The sequence below is a fragment of the Pelobates fuscus genome, chromosome 3 (genome assembly GCF_036172605.1).
Source record: "Pelobates fuscus isolate aPelFus1 chromosome 3, aPelFus1.pri, whole genome shotgun sequence".
NCBI classification, from domain to species: Eukaryota; Metazoa; Chordata; class Amphibia; order Anura; family Pelobatidae; genus Pelobates; species Pelobates fuscus.
In genome coordinates this window covers 262,260,241-262,275,982 of record NC_086319.1, presented here as the reverse complement: position 1 = coordinate 262,275,982, position 15,742 = coordinate 262,260,241, and the positions used below count along the sequence as shown (strand labels likewise).

The following is a 15,742-nucleotide window of genomic DNA, read 5'->3' as shown; positions in this document are numbered from 1 at the left end:
TGAGAGGAAATGTGTGCTTACCTGCAGGGAAAGCTTCACTTTCTTTGTGACAGCAGTTGGAGGGAAGGTTGCTTGGACATGAGGTACGAGTCGACTTTTAAGTATGCCCCCCTCTGGCCCAATGAGTTCACAATCTTGGCATACCCGTGACATCACCACAAAATACAGAGGGAAGTCTGTGGTGACAATCCGGCAAAGACGTTTCTTGTGGAGCTCTTCTTCACTCTCTAGCTCTGATAGGGAAGACATCAGTGTACACAATTAGGGTGGCACAATTGTAGTATACGTTAACAATGTCACAAACAGTCCCTCTGTCCCCTTCGGTGCCTTGTACACGTCACCTCTGGATGCCTTCCTTTTATGTACCTTACAGAAAGCATATTGTATACGTGGATTGGTATTGCTATTTATGAATGCAGTCCTTAAAGATATTTCTTGGCTTGGCCATAGCTGTATTGATGTATGAATACCTTGCCTGGTTAGGTTGGCCTGAAGAGGGCCAAGCAGAATGAAATTATAAAAAAAGAAACAACACAGGAAAGGTTTAGGAGGGGACCACAGTCCACAATTATATTAGTAAGCCGCAGGATCAGGGCCAGCTTAACAGCCCAGTGGGCCTGGTGCTTACAATTATGATGGGCCTAATTACAGAATCTTATCGACCAGAAATGTTTTTACTACTTGTTCCTGAGCCTCACTGGGATCTATAGTGGAGGTAACCTGTGGAATATCAGGCCTCCACTACACACTAAAACACTCCCAAGCGTCATGTATCCGATGGAGATGGTGCTGGAGGGAAAGACAACAGCAGCTATAATAAAACACATACTCTATGCTAATCTCTCTCTAATGTATGCGTTCATCTTTCAAGTAAATCCATAACCCTTAACAGCAGTGTCCAGTCAAGCAGGAAGTCAATGGGCGGGGTAAAAGGGTGTGCCACTGACACAAATCACGTAACCTGCCAAAAGGGGCGAACATGCCCAAAAAGAGGGCATGTCTACCCAAAGAATTGTAAGGCCAGCCTGGCATGAATGCATGTCAGGCTGCCTGCCAATCATGCAAGCTGGCAAACTTAGGGCATACTATGCAGACAGCACCCTGAGCTTGGCATAAATGCGTCTAATGATGCACTCGCTCAACGCTTTCTAAGGACTGTCCCCTAGCACTCGCTGGTCCACTTGTCTCTTTAACTTCTTACTAGGAGGCATAAGCTCCTGGTATATAGTCTGGGACAGAGAAAAGCTGTATGTAATGAGTGTAGAAGAAAGCGGACATGCCACAGTGTTAGAGAGACCAAAGTCAGCATTGCCTTAACTATTTTCATATTCAGCCAGTCCACACAAGTTTTGTTCCCATACATCCCTCTTAAGTTTCCATACATAAGCAAGAGTATGTGAAAAGTAGTTAGGGTTGCCAACTTTCTTGGAAAAACATATCGGCCTTGCCAATTTGCATAATTAATTATGTATGGGTGACATAGCATGATGTAAATCACAAGGAGTGATATAAGAGAAAATGCTGTAAAATCACCAAAAACTACTTGGTTTGATTCTGCTGTATAGATGGAGTGTTCCCAGTTTCTCAAGTCTCCCACTGTCCCAGTGTCCCCATGTCTCCCAGTGCCCTCATGACTCAGTGTCCCCATGTGTCGATTACCCCAGGTTTCAGTGTCCCTATGTATCAGTGTCTCAGTGCCCCATTACTCCCAGTGTCCCCTAGTCTCCCAGTGTCCCCAGGTCTCCCAGGGACCCTATGTATCACAGTGACCCTATGTATCACAGTGTTGCAATGCCCCATGTCTCCCCCCAGTATTCCCATGTGTCTATGTCCCCATGTCTCCCAGGGTCCTCGTGTCACTAGGACACTAGGAACATGGGGAGACCTGGGGACACGGAGACACCAGGGACACTAGGGGACACTGGCTGGGACACATGGAGACACTGGGAAAATAGGGGATGCTTGAAGACATGGGGACACAGACACCAGGGACACAGACACTAGAGACACTGGCTGGGGGACATGGTGACATTGGGGCACTGGGAAACATGGGGGAACTGAGACACTGGGAGACTAGGGGGCACTGGGAAACATGGGGACACTGAGATACCAGGGCCACTGGCTGGGAGACATGGACACTGGGTGACATGGGGACACTGTGTCCCCATGTGTCTCTGTGTCCCCATGTCTCCCAATGTCCCTTAGTGTCCCAGTGTCCCCAACTGTCTGTCAGAATGTCTGCCAATGTCCCTTAGTGTCTGTGTCCCCATGTCTCCTTGCAGCCCTTTCCCCCATCCTTCACTTCCCTGAAGGGTGGGAGTTACTGTCTGGACTCTGTAGCTGCTCCCCTGCAGATGAGTGAGTAGAGATAGGCAGGGAGGAATATGTTGGAACTTCCTATCCCTGCCTCTCTCCACACACAGCGACCCCTACTGGCCAGTGCTGGTACTGCATCATAATCTCTGTTTATACTAAGAAAAATACCAACATTTGTATTGCCAGTATGACTGCAATATCGGCACCAGCCAGGCAGCCTCAAATACTGGCTGTGCCAATAAAATACCAGCTAGGTGGAATTCCTAAGTAGTAATGTAGTAGAGCAGTGTGTGAAAAAAATGTTTTTTTGTTTTTTAAAATTTTTTTTATCAATGGTACTATTCCATGGGCCTGGAACTGCAGCTCCATCAGCCCCTATGTTAATCCAGCCCTTTGCAGGATGGTTTATATAAATTACTCTGGGACCGTCTACAAATACAGGCTAATTATATTAGCCTTTATATATTCAGTTTTTGGGCTCACACCAGATAACTTTATAAGACATGCTCAAGATCAAATTTTACTGTGAAACTTATACAGCATAAAACACTACAAGGAGGCGTGGCCTAGCCGCAGAGCAGAGAGGACGTTAGCCTCCACAGCTCCTGCCAAATAAGAGAAATAAAGCGACATTTAGCCCACAAAACGGCAATAAAAAGAAGCTGGGAGGCCACCAAATATCTGACAACATCGAAAGGAACAAAACGATACCTTAAATGAGTCGTTTCCAGCGATGCACACCCGACATGTCCCTGCGGCCTACAAGCGAGGTGGGCGCGGGAGAGGCGGCCGCTCTCCCACCGCCAAGACACACAGCGACTACAACCTTGGGCCTGCGTTCCCCCCCCTTTGGACCGGCGGGGGATATCCCAGTCCACCCTTCACACGCTCCCCAAACAAAAATGGGAGACCTCTGCCTCCACTCAAGGCCCTGAACTGCCAACCGGAGTAACTCTCAAAATGGCGGATGCCTTCCTTACCTCCGACCCACGAGGCGCATGGCTTGAGACGGAACGTCGGCTGGATAACATTTTTGCCGCCTTTTGGGAGCAATGGGAGACCTGCATGCAACCCCCACCGCCGACGTCAAGGACCTACCTCGGGTCCCGACACGGGCAGCCAAGCGGAGGAAGGCAGCACACACCAACACGCACCCAGCGAGGGGCTTCCAAGGGGTTAAGCCGACGGGGAACGGCAGGAGGCAGGGGCATACCGAAACCGGCGCAGTGGAGAGGTGGGAGGATGCGCATAGTACCGCAACGGCACGAACACCAACCCCAGACAGGCTCAGCCCTTGGCCCTCAGGACACAGGGGGACGTATCCCCGAACAAAGCCACCGACTCCGGGTACACACCACTCAGCGATGCAGACGACTACAAGCAGAGAAGTCCCGAGACCCCGAGCAGCGGGGCGGGAGCGGATGGAAAATGTGCACAGCCACTTTGGGGGACAATCCCATACCTGCAGCTGGCGTAGGCTAAGTAACTCTCTCGACATTTCAAGCTACCTGTCCTGCTCGCGCCGAGCGGTTTCATGATGGACAGCCTAGCACTGTTAATTTTACCAGCGTTTTTCTGTTTTGAATAATGGGTACAACTAGTATACCTTCACGATTTATTTTATACAGGACTTAACTGGCGGTATGCCAAGAACAACCACCGTACCATTAAGCTTAATTGATTTGCCTTGAAAGTTATTGCAAAGTTAAAATAACCCATAAAAGTATATGATGCCATCAACCCACACTACAAACATGTCCATTCGTCACAGCTATTACCAACATGCCCCGCCTCTCCTTAATGCAGCGTTTAACAAACCTGGTCTCACACCCACCCCCTAACACATTTTCTACAACAGGGCAGCACAGTCTTGAGCAATGTCAACGACACAAAGTGCCTAAGCCTGTTTACATAACATATTCATTATTAACCTGCCTAGCATGTACTAATTAGCACGAAATTCAACTCCCCCTATTCACCTGCGAATATATCTTTATAGCCTGTACCTAGGGTCTCTCACCATCATCATTAACTTGTATAGCATGTGTTCAACTTGTTTCAAAATGTCATTATATTTTCTTTTAAAAAATAGCACTGAAATTCCGATGCTTACGCTAATCGGGAAACAGACATGTTGCAATTTTGTTGCCGCTAACAAAAAAAAAAATGTGCCAGACAATCGATTACCACAACCTGTAATGCAAATGTATATTAACGTTCCCTGATGTCGCCGTTGTGGCACACCAAGGCTTATTGTTACTTTTGTGCACACCCAAAATAAAGAATTAAAAAAAAAAAAAAAAAAAAAAAAAACACTACAAGGATATACAGTTGCAGAGCAGTATATTAATAGTGCACTCATGCGCTGACTTGTAGAGTGATTCACTGTGAGCAAATGTGCACTTAACTATGCCCATTGATTTGCTAGAAAATAGCAAAGTTTTGAGCACTCTGATTGGACAAGTAGCTCATGCATGCAAAATGAATCATTTAATTGATTAACAATCTGTGTCAGTGTTCTCTGTTTGGTCCTTGTTACCTTCATCCATCCCACTGAGTGCCTCTTCCAAATATTCCTTTCCATAACGATTTTGATGCTCTTTCCATACTGAACCATTGTCACTGCGCAGAACGACCAGTTCCCGATCTCCACGGCCCACTGAAGAGAAGTGGGGAATTTCTACCACCACCGGACTAAGCAGAAGATAGTAGAGTTACTGAAGGGAACTTTCAATAGAATTAAATTACAAAATCTAAGGCTCACAGAGAATGGTTAAACAGTTGAGTTGAATATCTACTGAAGAGAGGTTGAACAATTGATATTCAAAAGGAAATAAGGCAAACACATAAAACCAGTGAGATGAAGATACCCTGTAGCACATACCTCAAGAATTGTGCCCCTGTGGGACCCAGTGCGATGATCCTGCTAGTTAGTCCTTCCTCCTCACCAAGTGGCGGCGGGGAATTAAGTTTCTGCGGTTTCACAAGGCGACATGTTATCCGTGTAGGTGCTGCACAAGTCCTGGGAGGAATGATGACACGTAGCCCATTGTGCCGACTTCCTCGCATTGAGCCACCACGAGCATCTACCATAAAACTGACCAGGAACCTACCAGAGAATGAACATTTGAGTTAACATGCTACCTGGTCATGGATTTGCTGCTGAACCTGTTACTTGTTGTCTATTTTTTATAAATGTATTATTTATGTAAATGCATAGTTTGCAAACACAAAGTATCAGTCTATATTATGCTGTATTTGAACCCTGCACCCCATATTTTTACATAAACAATAAAATGCAGCGATATTCAAACAAGGCTCGGAAAACACATTTTGGTAATATTCATATCACTCTCCAGCTCCAGTGTCGGTGAGTTTACATGTTGTATTTTGATATTCTTGTTTATTCAGCTGTGATGTCTGGTTGTAAGTTAATTAATTCTGTTTTAAGTTATGAGGATTACTTTTTTTAAGTAGACCCTTTTAAAATTGACCTTGGCTTTCTAATATTTCCTTCTTGGATGCCTGTTTCAGTTGGCCAAAAAAGAGAATACATAGAACTTGTTTGAGTACACATAATTCGGTATGTACTAAATGTTTAACAGATTAATCATATTTATGGGAAAACCTTATGAAAGACAGTGCCTTCTTATCCACTTATTTTTAGGGGCATTCTGATTGGTACTTGACTGGAAGGGCGTTAAAGGCAGTATATGTGTATTGTACAATTACTGGCCAGATGCTTGGCAAACCTGGTATTCACATGGTTAAATTACTGATATATATATATATATAAACGAAGATAGTGTAAAGCACACAGTTTACAATCTAGTAGGTGATACTTTGAATATACCAGCTTTTGAAAATATGCTGTATATCAGGTGGGAGAGCGTGCAGCTGGGCACTCTCCTGCTCCTATCTATAGAATACGAGAAGACAACCATTTCAGGGAGCCTAAGGACCCTGCAAATGTAATTACATAATGAACTGATTTTCCCATTGGACAGATTACTTATTTCAGTAAGCAGCTTAAAGCAGACAAACTGATATCTTTGAATTTGCCTCTGATTTTGATTCATATGCGTTGAACTAAACTTCTCTCATTTTTATGGTGCTATTTTAGTAGAAGACTGTTCCAACTAAATTTTGCAACTTTTGTGTTAATCTTGAAGCATGCATTTGGCCTCTTCCACCAGAAAAAAACCTTACCTTCTCTTCATGTACAAAAACATGGGTGGGGGTTCAGTCTAGGAGCGCTTTCGATTTGACACTCAGGGTTTTTAAACCAATTTAACAGTCAAAGAGCAAAGTCTCCAAGCGAAAGGGCAGATTTTCACACACATTCACGCTGTCTCATTCATTTAAAGATACTTGAGCTTACTGAAGATTTTAATTTTTCAAAGTTGAAAGCCCTGCTTGAATACAGGTGACCCAGGTAAGGAAACCCTGGCTTGTTAGCTGGTACTTGTGTTAACAAGCCATTTAGGTTGCACAATTTGTGAGGTGATATTAAGAAATATTCCTCATAAGGTGGATAATAGATTATATCAATATATATTATTATTATTATAATGGATGTCACATTACTTAACACCTTAATTTTTTAACATCTTCCATTGACGTTAGCAGTATACATCCATGAATTATATCAATATATTATTATTATTATTATTATTATTATTATGGATGTCACAATACTTAGCATCTCTTTAACTTATTCTACAGACATTAGCATATATATATATATATATATATATATATATATATATATTTGACATTTACATAGTGCCAACAAACTAATGTTGGGATATAACACAATACAACTTGGAAATAAATCATTGTATGTTCGTAAGAGGTTATTATGGACCCTGCTAGACCGAGTATACATTCTACACAAGTCTAACCTAGGTGCCATTTGAAAAGTTACACTCACCCTGTGTGGACAGGACTGGCCACTGGACTAATATTATCTGATGTTTCAGTAGCTGGACTGCTAGGAATTAGAGACTCATCATCTAACTCTCTGGACAACTGTAAGAAGAAAGAGGTTAGAATGACATAAATCAGGATCTTCCAGCCCAGAGAGGGAACATTTTGCCAGGCTAATTTACCTATTCAAAGGGATAGAGTGCATGGTAAGGAGTAAGCACTTGTCTACTAATTGTTTTATGATAAAGCACACAATATTGTGTTAACTTAAAGCACACACATTGTTTCCTTTAGTAGGGCATATAATAGTATTGATGAATTAGAGTTTTATTGGGAGATAGGTAAATATGAATGCCAGTAATCAGGCTCATATGAGTGAAAAATAACTGCAGGGAATGTATAGTATATGGTAGTATCTATGAACCTATGTAATTATATTAATGCATGTAGATGGTGGAGCTATGTACAAAGGTAATTATAATCATGTTCAGAATAAGATATCTATGTATCAGGAGCAATGTACCAGGGTAATTATATTCATGCAAAAGTGAAACTGGATAACGGAGTCTGCAGTTCCAGTACATACATACATACATACATATATACATACCATGGTCTAATTTTATTGGGGAATTGGTGTGAAGTTCCACTTCTGCTTAAACATCTAAATGTAGATATCGGAACGACCTTACACGGGTGACGCCAAATGAACACAGCATCAACCTCCAAGATAAATAAAATTGCAGTACCTTTATTTCTTTATTTTAATACTTGAGCTGGAGATATTTGTTATGTATTTTTAAAATGAAGAAATAAAAGTGCGCAATTGATGCTGTGTTAATGTGTCATTCCCTGTGTGGGTTCTAACCGATACATACATTTAGATATTTATATTCATGTACAATAGGTGATGCTAGCTATGTACCAGGGTATTTATATTCATGTACAGGGGATGGTGGGGGCTATGTAATGCAGTAATTATATTCATGTATAGTAGGTGGTGGTAGCTATACCAGGGTAATTATATACTTGCACAGTAGGTACTTCAGAACCTATCCTCCATACTATTGTGGACACACTATCAGACTAGTCATTGCCTATGATGATCCTGTGAAATAATACAATGAAAGTGTATGCTTTTGTAGGAGAGGAATCCTTACTACATGTGAATATAAATTTCAGCGCTAAGTAAATAATCCCCTTAAAAATAAAAAAGGCTGCTGTCTTACCGCCCCTCTTCCCGGGCTTGGGAAAGGAAGATCCGGTGTGACCGCTAAACAGCAAAAACACAGGAGCAACTACAGCAACTCACCGGCCATACTGCGGGTCCTGACTGTGTGATTATCTGACACATAGAGGGTATTTCTACATGTTTCTGAGCTCCTGCACATTACTACGTTATCTGGACTCTTTTACTGCAGGACTTTGTAGCTGAATTATACATTTTGGACACTTTTTCGTAGGACTTTCCTATTTTTGCATATAAATGCACCTTTTTTATTTTTAAGGGGATTATTTACTTAGCGCTGAAATTTATATTCACATTTGTTCTTTGGAATTGGGAAAATTATTTTTGTTTTAGCAGCTATTACTGTCTGAGTACCTTGGGTACCACTTCCACTGTTTTATTTATATTACATATAGACTATTACGTAGGTCTTTTATTTTCAATACTTGCGCTCTCTTTTTGATTATTTTTAATCCTTACTACATAATGAATTCTTACTGGTTCTGCTTCATCGTCTTTAAGCACCACTGTTTCTGGGGTTACACATGGAATTCTGGGTATTGCAGGTGACCCCACTCTAAAAAAAGTAAAGGGGAAGATTACGTTTACTAAGTGCCACAAAAACAGCAAACATCACAGAAAGCTAATTATTGCCAACATCCCCATATCAACAGTATAAACAAAAAATGTGTTAATACAGTATGCAATGGATTGGAGACATGTAGAATCCGTTTGTTTTTATGAAATAGGCAATTTACTGAAAAGATGGCCACTCACATTTGTTTTATACCTAAGCAGGTAATCACTGACAGATTGCAAGACAGATACACTGAGAGACGGACATATGGACAGGTGGGAGATAAATATCACTTCAGCTGTGCATGTTATGTGCATATTGTTTCAGATCACACATTGGCATGGGCCAATATTTCTAGATTTAGATCACTGTAAAATATGAATCTGCACAGAGTTTCAAATTCAATCTGCTAATTCACAGTTTGTGCATTACTACTAAAACATCCCAGAATCCTCACTTTTCTGACATTCCTCCATTTTTTCCTGGCATTGACTCCCAGTGCAGAACATGTGTAGCAAGCAGTGGAGACTGCAATCAAGCCCAGTTTATTACAAAGAAACATCTGGAGAGCACTGGCGACAAGCCAAACGTAAGCATGGAATACGAAAGCAAGTGAGGTAATTTATTAAACGACTGATTTGATTTAAAAAGTTGATTTAAATATATATTATTTATTTATTTTCCCCCCCTTTATACAGAATCCATTTTTGCAGTTTTACTATTCAGAATAAAGGGACATTTGTGTGACATAGAGCTTTAATAAATACTTACACCTGGTCCAGCTTGGGTAAGAACTCCATATCAGTGTCTTCGTCTGGCTCCCGAGGGCCTGGGTGGGGAGGTCGGAAGTCTGGAGGTTCCTCCCCTAGACAGAACAGTTAGGGAAAAGGCTTACACCTGAAATGTTCATATTGTGTGCAGAGGTGGTACATGCACACACATTATTCAAGTCCCAAAAAGGAACATACCCTTCTGAGTAATATGCACACTGCATTATTAGGTCCACTGAATCAGAGTTAGACACAACTGGTACATATTCACAAAGGTATGGGGTCTATACAAATAACACACACAGGCACAGGATGCTGCACACATATAGACACAGAGAGATGTGCACGCAGGCGGCCTGGATCATTGCAGCATTAGTGGTATTAGTGAACCACTGAGCATGACGGGAGTGGTTAAGATATTCATGGCATGACATATTAATGACAGATGTCATTTTATTAATGACTGTAGAGCTGTGAAGTTATGTAAATAACAAATAAATAAAATAAAAAATCTAAAATGAAAAAAAAACAAAAAAAAACAAGGTTTATTTTATTAATACTAAAATTTGGAAATGACAAAATGTTACTTTTATACCAAAACAGCAAAGGAAAAATTCCCAACACTTTCTTCACCTCTTTTGGCCTACATTTTGCAGTTCAGTTATTAATTTGCCATAATACATTGTTTAGTAAATAAATCGTGAAAACATGTCCCTGTTTATGATAGTGGCATCATGCAGCATGTAATGGATCGTGCCTGGGAGTGCTAGTGGAGTGGGACGAACTGTAACGTTTCACACGCTGCCAAACAATGGGTTAATAACATGCTGAACTATGAGAATGAGATGCATAACAAATTGTAGTACTGACATTCATTAGATGTATACTGCTAATGACAATTGGAGGTGTTAAGGATATGCTAAGTAATGTGACATCTGTTATCATTAGTGAGGTGTGTAAGTATACTGATAATAATATTAACCACTTATGGACCATTTACTGTGTTATTCCTTCATAAATATCTAACGTGTTAAAACCTCACATCAAATTGGAATCTTCTGCTCATTTAACGACAGCAACACTGTATAGAACCGCTGTTACTAAATAGCAGGGCATTTCATGCCGCCACAAGGTCCTTAGGGAGCAGATTGTGATGACTCCATGATATGGCTTCTAAATATATTTACACTTGTGCTAAAGACACTGGCTTTCATGAATAAAGCCGCTGTGCTCTATGTATTGTAAAATGTAGGAGAATAATGTTAAGAATAAAGAGAGGTGTTAATAAAATGTACAGTCACAATAATGGCATGGAATGATAGTAATTGCATTTGTTTATTGTTAACGAAGAGAAGTGTTAGCATAAACGTATTATCTAATGATCAAAATTATGTGAACACTGCAACATTAAATTAACGCTGTAATTAATGATGGGTGTCATTACAGCACTAAGAACATTGCTGTATCCAGTGCTTTAATGATATGTACTAAATGCATTAGGTATAAGAGTTGTTAAGGGGACTAATGGTTTTGCAAGCAGGGACTCCCTAACCATATGTAAGTTTAACCATGCGTCCTTAAACCTGAGTCTATTCTAACCCTGTGCCCCTAACTCTGTCAACCTAACATTGCTGTTAATGCCATAGGATTCTTACAAGTGATATTTCTATATTGATAATGATGTCATTTAAAAAAAAAAAACACTATTTCAATGACCAGGCTTTAAGTACACAATCATGCATTAAATAAGCTAATGTTTAAAAAGCTGAAAAACAAAAACAGATTAACAACTTAAAATGTTATGGATGCCCTAAATTATACAGGCTTCCCCAAACTCCGGCCCTCCAGATGTTGATGAACTACAACTCCCATGAGTCTATGAATGAAATAGGCTGAGAATCATGGGAGTTGTAGTTCAGCAACATCTAAAGGGCCGGAGTTTGGGTAGCCGCCTAAAATGTCAGAAAAGGGAAAATTAAACAGTCCTAAGGCTTAGTGCCATTTTATTATTCTAGGTGCACAGTAGTTATGATGCCTTTTGTAAGAGAAGGTGTTAGTAGCAGATGGTTAATGCACTTATTAATGGGAAATATCTGTAGGCCTCGGAGCATTTAATTTGGAATATAACAATTTCCAGATGAAATTCAAATAGATACAAATGCACAATGAGACACAAATTAGTGAGATTTCATAATTGAATGACTTACTAATGAGATCCTAAAGAGTTAATCATTTGTGCAAAGGTGATTAACTGAATAATGAGAACAATCTCAGGAAGTTGTAAGGTGATATGCAGGAGTGAGCTGTTAATAAGATGCAGATACTGAGAGCGAGCTGTTGCTATATTGCAGGTACTAACAGTGAATTGTTAATATATTGCAGGTACAGAGAGTGAGCTGTTAATAAGATGCAGATACTGAGAGCGAGCTGTTATTAATATGCAGGAGCTGGTAGTGAGCTGTTAATTAGATGCAGATACTGAGAGCGAGCTGTTACTATATTGCAGGTACTAATAGTGAATTGTTAATATATTGCAGGTACAGAGAGTGAGCTTTTAATATAAAACAGGTACAGAGAGTGTTACTATGATGCAGCTACCGAAGGTGAGCTGTTAATAAATTGCAGGTACAGAGAGTGAGCTGTTAATATAATGCAGGTACAGAGAGTGAGCTGTTAATATAATGCAGGTACAGAGAGTGAGCTGTTAATATAATGCAGGTACAGAGAGTGAGCTGTTAATATAAAGCAGGTACAGAGAGTGAGCTGTTAATATAATGCAGGTACAGAGAGTGAGCTGTTAATATAATGCAGGTACAGAGAGTGAGCTGTTAATATAATGCAGGTACAGAGAGTGAGCTGTTAATATAATGCAGGTACAGAGAGTGAGCTGTTAATATAATGCAGGTACAGAGAGTGAGCTGTTAATATAATGCAGGTACAGAGAGTGAGCTGTTAATATAATGCAGGTACAGAGAGTGAGCTGTTAATATAATGCAGGTACAGAGAGTGAGCTGTTAATATAATGCAGGTACAGAGAGTGAGCTGTTAATATAATGCAGGTACAGAGAGTGAGCTGTTAATATAATGCAGGTACAGAGAGTGAGCTGTTAATATAATGCAGGTACAGAGAGTGAGCTGTTAATATAATGCAGGTACAGAGAGTGAGCTGTTAATATAATGCAGGTACAGAGAGTGAGCTGTTAATATAAAGCAGGTACAACCTGTTTCTTATGTAAGACTGTCTTTTACATGGTATATAAGCACTGTGATGTATGTAATTATAACCTTATTCCCTTATTTTCTTCTGTACCCCTACCCCAATGACTCTGAAAACAATTCAAAATCTGACAAAATAAAGAATTTAAAAAAAAAAAAAATCTAAAGCAGGTACAGAGAGTGAGCTGTTAATATAATGCAGGTACAGCGAGTGAGCTGTTAATATAAAGCAGGTACAGAGAGTGAGCTGTTAATATAAAGCAGGCACAGAGAGTGAGCTGTTAATATAATTATATTTAATACAATTATATTTAATAATTATAATTAATAAAATATTGGTGTAAAAAGTAAATAAAGTATTGTAATGCAGAAATTAGCACGTTTTATAGTAGAGATAATTAAGTGTTAAACCTATACTGGTAAGTTAAGTGAGCGGTGAATCACAGGTGGATATGCTAACACACTGTTAATGTGACGGGCAGTTACTAATACCACTTTAACGTGACGTATTTTTTTGAAGCAATGGGTGCAGAATGTCAATAATATGATGCAAATCTGCGATTGCTGCAGATGCTGCAGAATACAGAGCTGTCAGGAAGCCGATACATGAAATGAGCAGTTACTAGACATGTAACAGGATGTTGGAATTGCCAGTACGAGGGTGATGATGTGGAGGCTGGCTATGTGTGAGATGCTGATGAGGTTTTTTTGGGGGCGGGGGCAAGAAATTTGTCACCATTTTCCTACCATGAAGAGGCAGGTGGGTGGTTCCTAGAAAGTAAGAAAAGATACAGTTTTATCTGAAGTCAAATCCTGGAACGTTTATATTGAATAAGGGTAAACCCAGGGAAGGGGAACCCAAGGAGAGAGACACTCTGAGACATGGAGGCAGGTTGAGGAATGGGTAAAAAGGTCAGGGGTAGAACATAGGAAAGGAAAACTAAGTGATGTTTAGTGAGCTAAGAGAAAACGGTTTCTCTCACCTTCATCTTCAGACACATCCAGCATCTCATCCACAGTTTCAGGGAAGCTCATCCTGTGCTTTTCGTTGGCTAGCTGTGGGAGACACAGAGTCACTCACTGACCTCTTCCAAGAGGTTTTAATGCCTAGTGAATATTGAGACCTCTTAATAGACATTTTAAAGCCACCCACCTCTCAATCATAGATCCCAACATTAGCCACAACTAACCCATCTGCATTCACTCCTTCTCAACTCTGCTCCACTAGGGTTACCACTCTGCCAGTTTCTTTGTCTGCTACTGAATTCGGCATTATATATGCCACCTTCCCAATGATCTCAGCCCCAGGATTTTCAAACCTGTAGTTTAGGGCAGTGGCTCCCAACCCAATTCTCAAGGCATACCAGAGGAACCGAACTGGAAAATGCCTAAATTATGAACTGTTTGTGTGCGTTAAGGACTGAGTTGGGGACCACTGGTTTAGGATACATTACAGAATTAACATATTTATCTGAACAAAGCAGAAACCAAAGCAGAACGAGAATCACCTATGTTAAAGTAGGAAATTTCTAAATGTGATGATTGTAGAACAGTTCATCCTCCCATCCATCCTTCTTCCCTGGCACATACTTTCTTTGGCTGTCCAATCACAGAGTTCTCAATGAGCTGTATGACAGGTGTTCTGGACAATTGCCTGCATCTTGAGTTTTGCTCCACAGAGCTAAAATACCAAGCAGTAACAGGGCAGGTTGTCTGCTTGATAGCCAGGGGAATGTAACAAGGTTCATTTATAAAGTGCAGATTTCCATTGAAAACATTACTTTTATAAAACGAATGAATGAATCAATAAATAATAAAAAATAGAAGACACTCTCAGCAACCTGAAGCTCTTTATGTGTTTGGAGTGTTCCTCTAACTTTGCTACATCTTGCTTATCAAACCTGAAACTCTCTTTGTTTTGTAACTCACTTGTAAATACTGGAAAGATAATGAAGATTGGCTGTATATATATAATAGGCAATCCTGGCTGGGATACAAATTTAAAGATGGCGCTGCACAGAATCCATGCAATCGTCCTACTGTTTTATTTTACAATGTACACAAATGTGTAGTTTTTAGGTATGGCCCTTTATTTGTTACTTTATTCATTTATATTAAGAGCATTAAAAAAACAAAAACATTCTAGTGACTAATACAAGACTCTGAACAACTGAATTTCCAAAACCGGTAGATCCTATGCATTTTAAAATCAATTTTATGGTTACGGTTTAAGTGTCTTTTTACTTTTACAGTACACAGTCAGATTAGACTCCAATTGTTAATTAAAAAATAAACATAACACTTATAATACAAACGTATATTTAATAAGTAAAAAAGACCTTTATAATCAAGACATCTAAAAAACATATGCAATTATGACGAACTGGATCTGTTGCTAAAAGGTAAATAACCAATCAAAGTGGATACACAAATCCTGATAAAATAAAAAATGAAATAAAAAACCAGGATAAACACCTAACAGATACTCTGTCGAAAAAATGAAACAAAGTATCTGGAGGTGTGACCAATGCTAACAAATTAGTAAACAGGACATAGGTATCACACAAATATAAAAATAGTACCTTGCCTCGGTGGGGGCCCCCACCGAGGTATAGATGGGAAGGAATAACAGTGGCCACTAATTATAAAATAACCGCTGGAACAACTGTTGCACCGCGGTCGGGATCTTCAAAAAAGACCGCGGTG

General features: G+C 40.1%; 1 protein-coding gene across 5 annotated transcripts in view; it reads right to left on the bottom strand.

The window, feature by feature from the left end:
- Positions 1–15,742, bottom strand: part of ANK1 (ankyrin 1) — a 201,535-nt gene that overhangs the window by 53,086 nt on the left and 132,707 nt on the right. For 4 of the 5 annotated variants that reach the window (XM_063448445.1, XM_063448447.1, XM_063448449.1 and 1 more), the window contains 8 exons: positions 14,020–14,092; positions 13,784–13,807; positions 9,822–9,915; positions 8,972–9,050; positions 7,250–7,347; positions 5,201–5,425; positions 4,856–5,010; positions 22–233 (listed from right to left, as the gene is read on the bottom strand). In XM_063448445.1, the coding sequence (XP_063304515.1) occupies positions 22–233; positions 4,856–5,010; positions 5,201–5,425; positions 7,250–7,347; positions 8,972–9,050; positions 9,822–9,915; positions 13,784–13,807; positions 14,020–14,092 (960 nt within the window). The remainder of the gene's footprint in view (positions 1–21; positions 234–4,855; positions 5,011–5,200; positions 5,426–7,249; positions 7,348–8,971; positions 9,051–9,821; positions 9,916–13,783; positions 13,808–14,019; positions 14,093–15,742) is intronic. The other variant, XM_063448446.1, reaches the window with a different exon arrangement.